The sequence below is a fragment of the Corythoichthys intestinalis genome, unplaced genomic scaffold, assembly GCF_030265065.1.
Source record: "Corythoichthys intestinalis isolate RoL2023-P3 unplaced genomic scaffold, ASM3026506v1 HiC_scaffold_23, whole genome shotgun sequence".
NCBI lineage: Eukaryota > Metazoa > Chordata > Actinopteri > Syngnathiformes > Syngnathidae > Corythoichthys > Corythoichthys intestinalis.
In genome coordinates this window covers 10,936,298-10,948,740 of record NW_026651592.1, presented here as the reverse complement: position 1 = coordinate 10,948,740, position 12,443 = coordinate 10,936,298, and the positions used below count along the sequence as shown (strand labels likewise).

The 12,443-nt window shown below is 38.8% G+C and overlaps 1 protein-coding gene across 2 annotated transcripts in view; it reads right to left on the bottom strand.

Annotated features, from left to right (window-relative positions):
* Positions 1-12,443, bottom strand: part of LOC130911130 (tumor necrosis factor alpha-induced protein 2-like) — a 110,185-nt gene that overhangs the window by 26,862 nt on the left and 70,880 nt on the right. For both annotated transcript variants that reach the window (XM_057828866.1, XM_057828865.1), the window contains exons 5-8: positions 9,197-9,448; positions 7,965-8,083; positions 3,341-3,455; positions 173-283 (exon numbers count right to left, since the gene is read on the bottom strand). In XM_057828866.1, the coding sequence (XP_057684849.1) occupies positions 173-283; positions 3,341-3,455; positions 7,965-8,083; positions 9,197-9,448 (597 nt within the window). The remainder of the gene's footprint in view (positions 1-172; positions 284-3,340; positions 3,456-7,964; positions 8,084-9,196; positions 9,449-12,443) is intronic.

Genomic DNA, 12,443 nt, shown 5'->3' with positions numbered 1-12,443 from the left:
AGCTTCCTATGTTGATTTTGGCCTCAACTGAAGAACGAAGTCGGACAACAATCAGAGAAAAAAACCGAGCGGAATGCACTTGTACGTCATGGTGCTTCCATCTCGGGAGACTAAACAGTGTCTGTGTGTAAGCGTGTTACCAAGACAACAACAAAAAGGGGGAGGGGCTTACCTGCATAATAGTTTTTGCAAGAGTGATGTTGTACTCTTCCACGTGCAGCATCTCCAGCCACCTTTTCTCCTCCTCGTCCAAGACTTGAGTAAACTCCGTGGTCACTTTCGCCTACAAAGAGGAAATTAGGTTTCAGTGCCAATGATGGCGATAATACGTCCAATCCGTGTAAATTGGGGTGTAAATTGGAAGAATTCGGCAGCGATCGTTCAGTCGCATTTCAAATGGATTGGACGTTGAAGGGAATAGTATCGTTTCTCAAATTTACCGATCGACTGCTTGTATTACTCTAACACACCCAATATAAAATAAATAGCACGTATACCATAGTTTAAGGAAAACAAGCATAATATATTTGCCATAGGGCATAGGAGATACATGACAGTGTCTTATCACGGAAGCCCAACGTGTGCGTCATGCAACTGACTGAGCAAGATTGCCGCTGACGAGGCAAAACATCTACAAGCCCACGTCTGCACCAATCTCGCAATCAGTTCTCCTGGACAGTCCAGTACAAATGGCGGGACACCCTGTCCCAACACAAGGAACACCAGAGAACACCCGATATCCAACTGATAACACCACTGATAAGACTCCAAGAGCCCCTTTGACGCTGAGGTGGCAAAATCCACAACCCTCGTTGCCCTGACAACAGTAACTCCCGAATCCTCCTGTCCAATCCACAAACAGAACATAATTCTAAACAACGCCAAAGCACACCCTTCTTCTGCCCACAGCCCGCCCAGTGAGAGCCTTCAAAAAGACTTAATGTTTAACTAATCGTTGTCGTTTTTCTCAGGAACCTTTTGTTGACTTGTAATATGGTGACCCTGAATCCTCGCTTGGGTCCCTCTGTGCTGTATGATCGCTGTTGACCTGAATACAGTGTATCACAAAAATGAATACACCCCTCGCATTTCTGCAGATATTTAAGTATATCTTTTAATGGGACAACACTGACAAAATGACACTTTGACACAATGAAAAGTAGTCTGCATGCAGCTTATATAATCGAGTTAGTTTATTTTCCCCTCAAAATAACTCTTCTTCTGAAGACTGTACACAAGAAAGCCTGGTCTCATCAGACCATAGGACATGGTTCCTGTATTCCATGTGCTTTGTTGATATGTCTTCAGCAAACTGTTTGCGAGCTTTCTTGTGTACCGTCTTCAGAAGAGGCTTCCTCCTGGGGTGATAGCCATGCACACCAATTTGATGTACAGTGCGGCATATGGTCTGAGCACTAACAGGCTGACCTCCCACCTCTTCAATCTATGCAGCAATGCTGACAGCACTCCTGTAACGAGTCACATGACATTTTGGAGGGAAAATGACAAGCAGTACTCAATTTGGACATCTAGGGATGTACGTAGTTTCTAAGGCGTGTACTCACTTTTGTTGCCAGGGGTTTCGATATTAATAGCTATATTTTGAGGGGAAAATAAATGAACTTTATTATATAAGCTGCACACAGACTACGTTTCATTGTGTCAAAGTGTCATTTTGTCAGTGTTGTCCCATGAAAAGATATACTTAAATATCTGCAGAAATGCGAGGGATGTACTCACTTTTGTGATATACTGTAAATTGTAAACTTGTGCTTGGAAGCCATTTTCCAGCTTTTAAAAAAGGGGTTAAGACGAAGGTGAACGCGCGGAGTTTGGCCTTTTGGCCGGGTTGTCAGATTCTCGCTGGCCCGGGAGGTTGGGATCTCAACGGCCCAGGTCGTTGGAGCTGTGCCAGCGCGGGTTCAGCTGGCGTGATTCCGGCAATTTAGGTAAAGGATCAGATTCCTTTAACGCCTATCCCAGTCAGTGGCAGGCTAGTTACTTCAAACTGATAATAACAGAAGCAGCAAATGTAATTAAGGTACTCTACATTAGTGTTACTACATGTAAGTACGAGTGAAAAAGTGCAACTTTGAAAGACTTTTGTAAATACATTATTTTACATCATGTAGTTGTGTAATATGTCATTTATTCATCAAATAATCACTAATATTCAGTCATAATTAAAGCAACACTAGGTAACTTTTCAACCTTCATAAAATATTACATTTGTGATGATATGCGTTTGAAAACTAGTTGAAGACACCGCTTCTATATATCTTGAGGGGGTTTGTATCTCTTTCACTAATTAAAAAGTCTCAAATGTGCCGACTGCTTTCCCGCATACGTACCTTCACCCTTTCCCCATTGGCAGAGCAACAAAAGAGACTAAAAGTTTTGACTGAGGAGGAAAAAAAGGGAGGCTACCAGGATATAGAGAATAAACATTGACCCGGCTTTCACTCACTGGCGTGACGCCCCCCCTCAACCGAACTCGTCAGCCACACTAAGCCACACGGTTGCTAACCATCATATGCTATTGTTTAGCCACAACTGGATTCATCACCTTATTACTATTCATCCTTTACACAGCCACTGGAAACAGAAATGTTGTTTAATCCATCTGCAGGCGACTGGGAGATTGATTTTTGATTTATAGATGATTTAACAACCCTGTGCGGGTGTGTGCTGGTCCTCATGGGAAACGCAGTCTTTCTCAAGGCAAAACACTACCGCTTTTGTCCACCAGCATCGCTAAAATCGACCAAAAGTGAAAGGTTACGTAGTGTTGCTGTATTTAGGTTTTGCCACATTTCACTTCAATTCAATAGATATGGTGTTGCTCTGTCTGTTAATCGCAACATTGCCACCTGGGGGCAGTATAGTGTAATACAGACATACACTTAGACAGGGAGATTGATGCATGGTGTTTGTTCTGAATTGGAAAAAAAATGTAAAAAATATTTAAATAAACTTTTAAAAAGAAAATGTGAATGAAGTATAGTTAAAAATATTATACAAAGTTTTTTTTTTTTTCATCAGGGTGATGAAAAACGTTTTTTAAAAAAGCATTTTCATGTTGTTTCTTGCTTTTTTAAATCTTCAAGTTTCTACGTTTTCCTACTTGCTAAATGAGTTGTGTACAACATCAGACCACTCGCTGATGAATAAGTCATACAGGGTTTTTTTTTTTTTTTTTGGGGGGGGGGGGGGGTCATTTTACATTTAAATCGTTTTTCACTAATTGAGTGCAATTAATGGCGATACATGTCCGATCCATTTGAACGGGTTTGGCACCGAATGAATGTTAACTGTTGTGTAGTTATTGTTTGCATCTCACCCTGACGGAGTTGAGGCAATCTTGTTCCAGCCTGTCGATGACGTCTGAAGGCAGCAGGGGTCCCAGATGAGACCCTCTCAAAGGATCCGATGCACAAACCTTGGCCAAAACACTCCTAAAAAAAAAGCAAAACAAAAACAAACATATCACGATATGGGCCATTCTTTATCATGTACATGTGAGTGGTTTTAACTTTTGAGACTATAATAAGCCAGCATATTATGATTCATTTACATACTGTAACAGATTTTGTTATCGATTTGTTTCAGTTTCCAGTTGTTTTGAAAGCATCACTCTGACTCACAAAAAGGGAAAGTGGTTGCGCTGAAATTGAATTATTTGCAGCCATGGGTGTTCATCCAAATCATAATTTATTAATTTTCATTACTGTTTTGTTTTTGCGCCATGAGTTCATGCCATACAACCCTAAAAAATTGTTGTCCGATACTGCCTTTTTAACTGATATCCCGATATTGTCCAACACCAAAAATCTGATATCAAACCCATACTAGTATATGCTTTTATGGACTTAACATATTATGGCTGATTGTACAGTAGATGCTTTAATAATGATAAATGTAACAACTTCAAGGTTTTCCAAATAGACATTGTGTAAAATAAGAAAACATCAACTGAAGTTACGCAAAGAGTGCCTATATTACACCACTATATCTGTTGTTGAAATCACTCTGCTGACATATCAAATCCCAAACAGCTCAGTTTAAAAACATCTAATGGTCGATAGACATAACTGCTGTGCTAAGCTGTGACAAGCAAACATCAGTTTTTTGGATGAAGTGAAAGTGCAAAGTGCCAATAAGGGACTTATTCTGTCCTCAGTGTATGTGTGGGTACACGTATCGACAGATGCAGTAGAGAACAAATCAGGCTATAAAAAGAAGTCAGACCCTGAAGCAAAATTGAATTGGCTTATCTGTGATCTTTTCTCTTGACCAGCGCACCGATACTTTTGCAAAACTAAAAACGGCAAAATGTTGTGTCAATAATATGAAATAAAGTCACAAAAAAGCAAAGTATACAGCATGTTTCAATATAGCTGGCAAGCAATGAAATAACGTAACCACATTTTACCACCAATGCAAACAAAACAAAATATACACATCTCCAATATACTACACAACGTTCATGAACATAAAACAACGAAAGAATATAACTTACAAGCGATGCTTGTATAAGGCACATAAGGCACAAACAACGTGGTGACATGGCAAGAACTGCTATGGTACATTGGATGCAGACTTTAGCTTCTCCATTTAGCTCTCTCTATTCGCAATGAGCTCACATCAACATATGGCGTCAGCAGTGCTGGAACTTTTTAAAATTAATTACACCCAAGCGCCAGCAGGGAGTGTCAAAACACCAGAAACACAGGCAGGCAATAAGTAGACATGACAGCACTGCCATATGCATATTTACCCAAAACAGATAATGAAATGCTGATTTCGATATTATTCAATATGATTTTAAAATGCTTTTATCGGCTGATATCACGGGGTACAACTATATTTTTTATTTCATAGACTTCTAGGAGCTGTTCTACAGCATTGCTAATTGGTGTATATGAATGCCTAGCTACTTCGCGCTTAAAACTTCGCGCCCTCAGACTATCGCGCTTTTTTTTTTTCCAATTAAAAAAAAAAAAATGAATGCAGTATTTTATAGCGCTGTCTCAATCCGATCACGTAGTGCAGGGGTGTCCAAACTTTTGGCAAAAGGGGCCAGATTTGGTGTGGTAAAAATGTGGGGGGCCGACCTTGGCTGGCGTCTTTTACGTAGAACAATATATTTAAGCACATTTTAGCAAGTCATCCTGTGCATCACATTTGCGTTATGATTTTTTAAAATTAATAATTTCAACAATCTCGCAACTAGCCTTTGTGGGGTTCCCTTTTGACTCTCGGGCTCTTGGGAAATATTGCTGCTGTGAAATTAAACTAGCTTCAATTTGCTCTAATTTTTCGCGCGTACCTTCCCTTTAATCTTGTCGTCCATGTCAGCGTGTCTTGTTTGGTAATATCGCCTCACACTGAACTCTTTCAAAACAGCGACTGTCTCTTTGCAAATGAGGCGGACACAGTTGTTGCGTATTTTATTGAAGAAATAGTCCAATTTCCACCTATCCTTGAAGCGTTGGCCGTCGCAGTTAACTTTCTTTCTTTTTTTTTGTTGATTGTCGCCATTTTGGAAAATTGGGAGTAAAGGGTCACACGGGGTAATGTTGCTTAGAGTGCTGCTGCCTTTTAGTGGGTGAATGAGGAGCAGCATTTAGTGTGTAAGCTACTTCATATGCTGGTAGCAGTACTGCTGACCAATTTATTAAGTCTGTGTGCAGGCCAGACGTTATTGATTTTATGACAGAGGCTGGAGCCGGATGAAATTTGACTACAGGCCGCATTTGGCCCCCGGGCCGGACTTTGGATGTCTGACGTAGTGTCTCACTCTCGTCACTTTTCTTGGTCAGGCAGTGCAATGGAGTTGCTTGTTAAAGTTAAAGATGATTGACAGTTGAGGTTTGACTTTGCTAGAGACGCTTGTAAGCCGAGACTTCAAACCGCCGCATGCGTTAACATCATTTAACTTGTTAAACAGTTGTTGTGGCAACTCATTGTAAGTGAGCAGCTCGAGCGGATTTGAGTGGACTCACTCAATAACGCATTTAATAAAGACAAGCATTTTTCTACTTTTTTAAAAAATGGATTGGGCGTCTACTTTTTTTTTTTTTTTTATAAATAATTCGGTGGGACAATAACATGTTAAATATTATGATTATTACATTTGAAGTGCTTGAAAAACATTAAAATTTATGGATACTGTATATATGTATATATTTTTATATAGTTTTTTTTAAATTATACTTTGGGAAAAAAAGTGAAAAAACATGTCTTATGTGTATCTCTTTCCAATGATAAATTTTGAATAAATACAGTTGTGGTCAAAAGTTTACATACACTTGTGAAGAACATAATGTCATGGCTCTCTTGAGTTTCCAGTTATTTCTACAACTCTGATTTTTCTCCGATAGAGTGATTGGAACAGATACTTCTTTGTCACAAAAAACATTCATGAAGTTTGCTTCTTTTATGACTTTATTATGGGTTAACAGAAAAAGTGATCAAATCTGCTGGGTCAAGAATATACATACATGGATCTGAAAAAGCGAATCATTGACTTGAACAAGTCAGGAAAGTCACTTGGAGCCATTTCAAAGCAGCTGCAGGTCCCAAGAGCAACAGTGCAAACAATTGTTTGTAAGTATAAAGTGCATGGCATTGTTTTGTCACTGCCACGATCAGGAAGAAAACGCAAGCTATCACCTGCTGCTGAGAGAAAATTGGTCAGGAGGGTGAAGATTCTACCGAGAATCACCAAAAAGCAGATCTGCCAAGAATTAGAAGCTGCTGGAACACAGGTGTCAGTGGACTGAGAGGCTGCCGTGCAAGAAGGAAGCCCTTGCTCCAAAAGCGGCACCTTAAGGCTCGACTGAAGTTTGCTGCTGATCACATGGACAAAGATAAGACCTTCTGGAGGAAAGTTCTGTGGTCAGACGGAACAAAATTCGAGCTGTTTGGCCACAATGCCCAGCAATATGTTTGGAGGAGAAAAGGTGAGGCCTTTAACCCCAAGTACACCATGCCTACCGTCAAGCATGGTGGTGGTAGTATTATGCTGTGGGGCTGTTTTGCTGCCAATGGAGCTGGTGCTTTACAGAGAGTAAATGGGATAATGAAGAAGGAGGATTACCTTCGAATTCTTCAAGATAACCTAACGTCATCAGCCCGAAGATTGGGTCTTGGGCGCACTTGGGTGTTACAACAGGACAATGACCCCAAACACACATCAAAAGTGGTAATGGAATGGCTAAATCAGGCTAGAATTAAGGTTTTCGAATGGCTTTCCCGAAGTCCTGACTTAAACCCCATTGAGAACTAGTGGACAATGCTGAAGAAACAAGTCCATGTCAGAAAGCCATCAAATTTAACTGAACTGCACCAATTCTGTCAAGAGGAGTGGTCAAAGATTCAACCAGAAGCTTGCGGATGGCTACCAAAAGCGCCTAATTGAAGTGAAAATGGCCAAGGGATATGTTACCAAATATTAGCGCTGCTGTATGTATATTTTTGACCCAGCAGATTTGATCACTTTTTTCTGTTCACCCATAATAAAGTCATAAAAGAACCAAACTTCATGAATGTTTTTTGTGACAAAGAAGTATCTGTTCCAATCAATCTATCAGAGAAAAATCAGCGTTGTAGAAATAACTGGAAACTCAAGAGAGCCATGACATTATGTTCTTCACGAGTGTATGTAAACTTTTGGCCACAACTGTACATCGAACATGAATTTATTTTTTTTTGGGGGGGGGGGGCTACATCGCGGTTTTTCACTTTACGCGGCGGCTTCTGGTCCCCATTAACCGCGAAAAACGAGGGATCGTTGTACAAGTGCCTCAGTGACGTGTACCATCAGCAATATTTAGCACAGTTTCTAAAAAAGGGCGATAATGACAACAGAAGGAACTTGTGAGGATAGGTAGTTTATTATGATTTTTGCAGTATTTATGTCATCATTTTGCCCAACAGTAACGCACACACTGTAATTGTACCTGTTGTATATGTTGTGTAGCCAATCCAGCAGAGAGTAAATGTCAGTAATCTGCAACTGCTGCTCAGTTATGACCTGTATTCGCTTTGCAACCGCCTGGTGGTAACTTTGCATGTACACCTATGGAACATATAAAATAAAAGTTATGGCTTGCAAAATTCAATGTAGAAGATAATAAGATAGCAAGATTTTATTTAGTTTAATACACTCTGCAAGCTTGTAACTTAATTTACTTGTACAATAATTGAAAAACAAAAACATCAATGATTTCATTCCAGTAGGGAACAATGGAATGTTTTTTTCATTATAGTACTATAAGAAAATAAAAGTCATGACTTTTGTCATGAATTTTAGGATTATTCACAAACAAATTTTAGGGTACTTTTATTGGTTTATTTATAATAATAAACTAAATTTAAAGAATAATTAAAACCATAAAAGGAATTATTTCATTAAGCGAGACTAATCTCACCATTTTAAATATTACAATGAGACCAAAAAAAAAAAAAAAAAGACCATGGGACTTTTTTTAAAAAGGATTTTCAAGTAATTAACAATATAAATAAATATATTTCATCTATTTTTAAAGTAATTTCTTAATCAGAAATGATTGGATTGTAAAGAATGTTTAAAAAATATGTCATTAAATGAAACGATCCGGAAATTTATGGTAAATATTAAAATTGAGTTTTCACAAAAAAACAGTGCTTTAGTGATTACCTAATACATTTATCCATTGGTTTTAGTAATTCCACAAATAGAAATAATTAATCGTACAGAATGTTAAAAAATAAAAAGTATTGTTTTATTCCAATAAACACCTGACATTATAAATTTGTGTTTAATCATATTCGAAAAAATATATCAAATGACTATTTTGACATGTTTTATGGGGTAGTCAACAAATTACCGGTAAATATTGTTTACTTTTTTTTTTTTTTGATGAATCAAAACAATTCATTGTTTAATTATTTTATTTTGAAAAAAAAAACCTATTCCAAATTTAATTGTAAATATACAGCTCAATTATTTTCAAACTAAACAAAAATACTTCATTGATTATTAGCTAATTTATAAAACTAAAAAGAATAATCTACATCTAATTTCTATGTCATGATTATGTATTATTAAAAAAATGAATTCCAATTTGGTTTAAACCATTATTATATGGAATGAGAAAAGTAAAGCGGGATTCCATTTGTTATGGGATTAACTGTATGTTGACTATTTGACCTGCAGGGCTTGGTACTCGTCAGGGTAGATGTTGACCACATTCCTTTTAGCGGCGTCAAGGTCTTCCACCACCCGGGTCTGGATGCGGTCCAGGTACCCGGCCAGTTCGCCGGCAGTGAACTCGGCCCTCTGAGGCAGCGATCCGTCGGCCGCGTCTTCCACCGCCTCCCTCCAGCGCCGCTTTAGCTGCCGTGGTCTTGGCCCGCCAGTCGACGACCAGCTCGCGTCCACCAGCTCCTCCTGCTGAAGGACCTGTCACAGATAGATATTGTTATTGACAAATGATACTATTTACAGTGGCAGCAGAGAGTTGGGGGAGGGGGGGGGTGCGAAATATTTACATCTGAGGGTGGGCGTAACAGAAAATAAGTGAGAAGCACGAGTTTACACAAAAGTCGAGCTTTATAGTTGCCCAAAGCTGCCACAAGATGGTGCCAAAGTAGTTTATTTAATCCATAGAGGCTACACGTTGACTAAAAGAAGCTCCTCCACTCACTAGCAGTATTGGGCGCTAATGGTGGGAAGATCGATACCAAAATATCGATATTTCGATCCAGCACCTTGATTTTTAGGTACCGATCCCTAAGCAAAAGTATCAATATTTGGAATTAATATACAGTATTATATTTTCTTTGTCTATTTTTTGGCTATATTTTTGTGTACACTTTTTGTACTACTTTTCCCTTTCACGTTCTACATGCACGTAAGCAGTGCACCGGCGTCTGCTCCCGCCCCCATTTACGTCCCTATCCTGTGTATCGATCAGCATGCTTTTCCCCGCCCTTCTCACAAGGCACCAACACAGCCACAAAAAACATTTGGAAGCTGGTAGGCTGGTAGCATGGCTGCAGCATTGACGATGGAACGTAAAAGAAGTCTGGTTTGGACATATTTCAATTCAATAAATAGCAACGAGGCTAAGTGCACAGTTTGTGCCAAAACTGTCAGATGTTGTGGTACTTCACGAAACACCTTAAAAACGTGCATCCCGAAGCACATGACGAATTAAATGAAAAACGTGCCGCTCAAGCCGAGGAGGACACGAGAAAAGAGACCACGCCGCCGGAGCAAAAGCAAAGCTCTTTAGAAGTGGCGTTTGCAAAAGGCAGGACTTATCCAGGTAACGTACTGTAGGTGCTAATAGATAATCAGAGACGATATAAGCATTAGTGGCTGATGTGCAATATGAAACGATAAATACGGCATTTTTGTCATCTTACATAAAAAGAACTTTGCAGCACCATTTAATATGCTTTGTAATGGAAAGTTATAGCTACATCTTGTTTTTGAAAAGCAAAGTTCATCCCGCATTATATAAAAAAGGTCAAATGACCATAGTGACATATTTAACAGTGAAGTATTACTGTAACCTAAATGTGAGTCTCCATTTTATTAATTTTTGATACAATGAGGACTAATCAGCCCACATAACATTCCATAGGATAGTCAAGTGAACTACTAGCAAGCAAGTTGGGTATAAAAAAATTTATAAATAATGACTTAACATTTAAAATAGACACATCTCCCCTTACTGTATTTCTAATATTAATTATTATTACTTTTTTTTTTTTTTTTTAATTGCAAGTGACTATTGTTTATTGGATTTGTTTTTAATGATCTATTAGAGGGCAGTAACATGCTACTATGAATTCGTTCTTTAATTAGATAAAAAATATTTAACTTAGGTAGATTAAAATTTGATCAAATACAACGTGTAGCAGGGAAATGTTCTGCGTATATGAATTTAAGGGTCAGTGTTAAGGAGTGAGACTGACGAATCAGATTTTGTTGTTGATTGATTGGTTTGTGAGTTTGTAGGGAAACTACTTTGCTAGTTATTAAAAGCAGCAGTTTTTCCATTGCAATGCATATTTGACACAAAGAGACAATAGTTTTTGAGTGCTTGCTGTAGTTGTACATTAGATATCATCAGAATGGCTAAGAACTCTGCAGGGTTGTGTATATAAATATATATGTGTTGTATATAAAATATGAACTTCCGGTATCAATATCGGATCGGGATCGCAATATTTGGCCTTGGTATTACTTGGTATCGGATCAAATCCAAAATCACAGGTATCGCCCATCACTATTGGGCACATTACCAGGGGTGAAAGTGGCTAGAATTTCTTGCCGGAACTCTCAGACGTGTAGGTCGTCACGGAGCCAGAAATCTAGTTTATTTATTTATTTAGTTATTTATTTTCATTTTTGGAAAGGGGGGGGGGGGGTCACTGGCACAGTTATTTCTATAACACATACAAAAACTGATTTCTATTCAAAATTGTATTTTTTCAATGATTTGCAAAATAAAAGTTAACAAAAACAGCAATAACCCTAACCTCCATCTCCTAATTTTTATTTTCCATAATTTCCTCACATACTAAATGCCAAATCTCAATTTTAACTACTTAAGAACATGGGATATACATTGATCCCTCGCTACTTCGCGCTTCAAACTTCGCGCCCTCAGTCTATCGCGGATCCGTGTCACTGTCCTCCCTCCCTCCCTCTCTCTTTGCTGTGATTCAAAAGGCAAGCATGCATTAGAGTTTCTTTTTGAAGTTAACGATGGTGACAGATGATTGAGCCACACATGTCAATCATCGTTTAACTGCCAATAAATGTTAACAACTTTGATCTCTGTGTGCATACGCGGGTGGGGAGAGATAGGGAAGCGCGCGCTGTAACGATGTGGCGAGGTTAGAGGCAGCCGGCCCGGCGTGATTGTCCACAAGGTACAGAACGATCGAGAGCAGTTTGTGATCACAAGTCACACCAAGGGAGGTAACAGTGTGTATGTAAGAGGATTTGGTGCGAGGCTCTGTGTGCGCATAGCGGGGTGGGCTGAATGAATGTGCGTGTGTATACAGAAAAAACATTTATTACAAGACAGTATATATAAATACATATTAGAGCTGAAACGAGTACTCGAGCAACTCGAGTTTAAAAACTGATCCGAGTAATTTCATTCACCTCGAGTAATCGTTTATTTTGACAGCTCGAAGCATGCTCGGACTACTTTTAATGCGGGAGAATGCGCTGATGTCACATGCGTAGAGGAAGAAGCAAAAAAAAACAAAAAAAAACAAAAACAAAAAAAAAAACACTGCCGCCGACAGCCGCTACAAACGACGCCGACTTTGCTAAATACTAGCCCGCACGATGCTACATTGGTAGCAGGTAGCGTTTGATGAGTCTCATAGAGATCACATGTATATTGAACTAGATGCGAAATGACAGACTC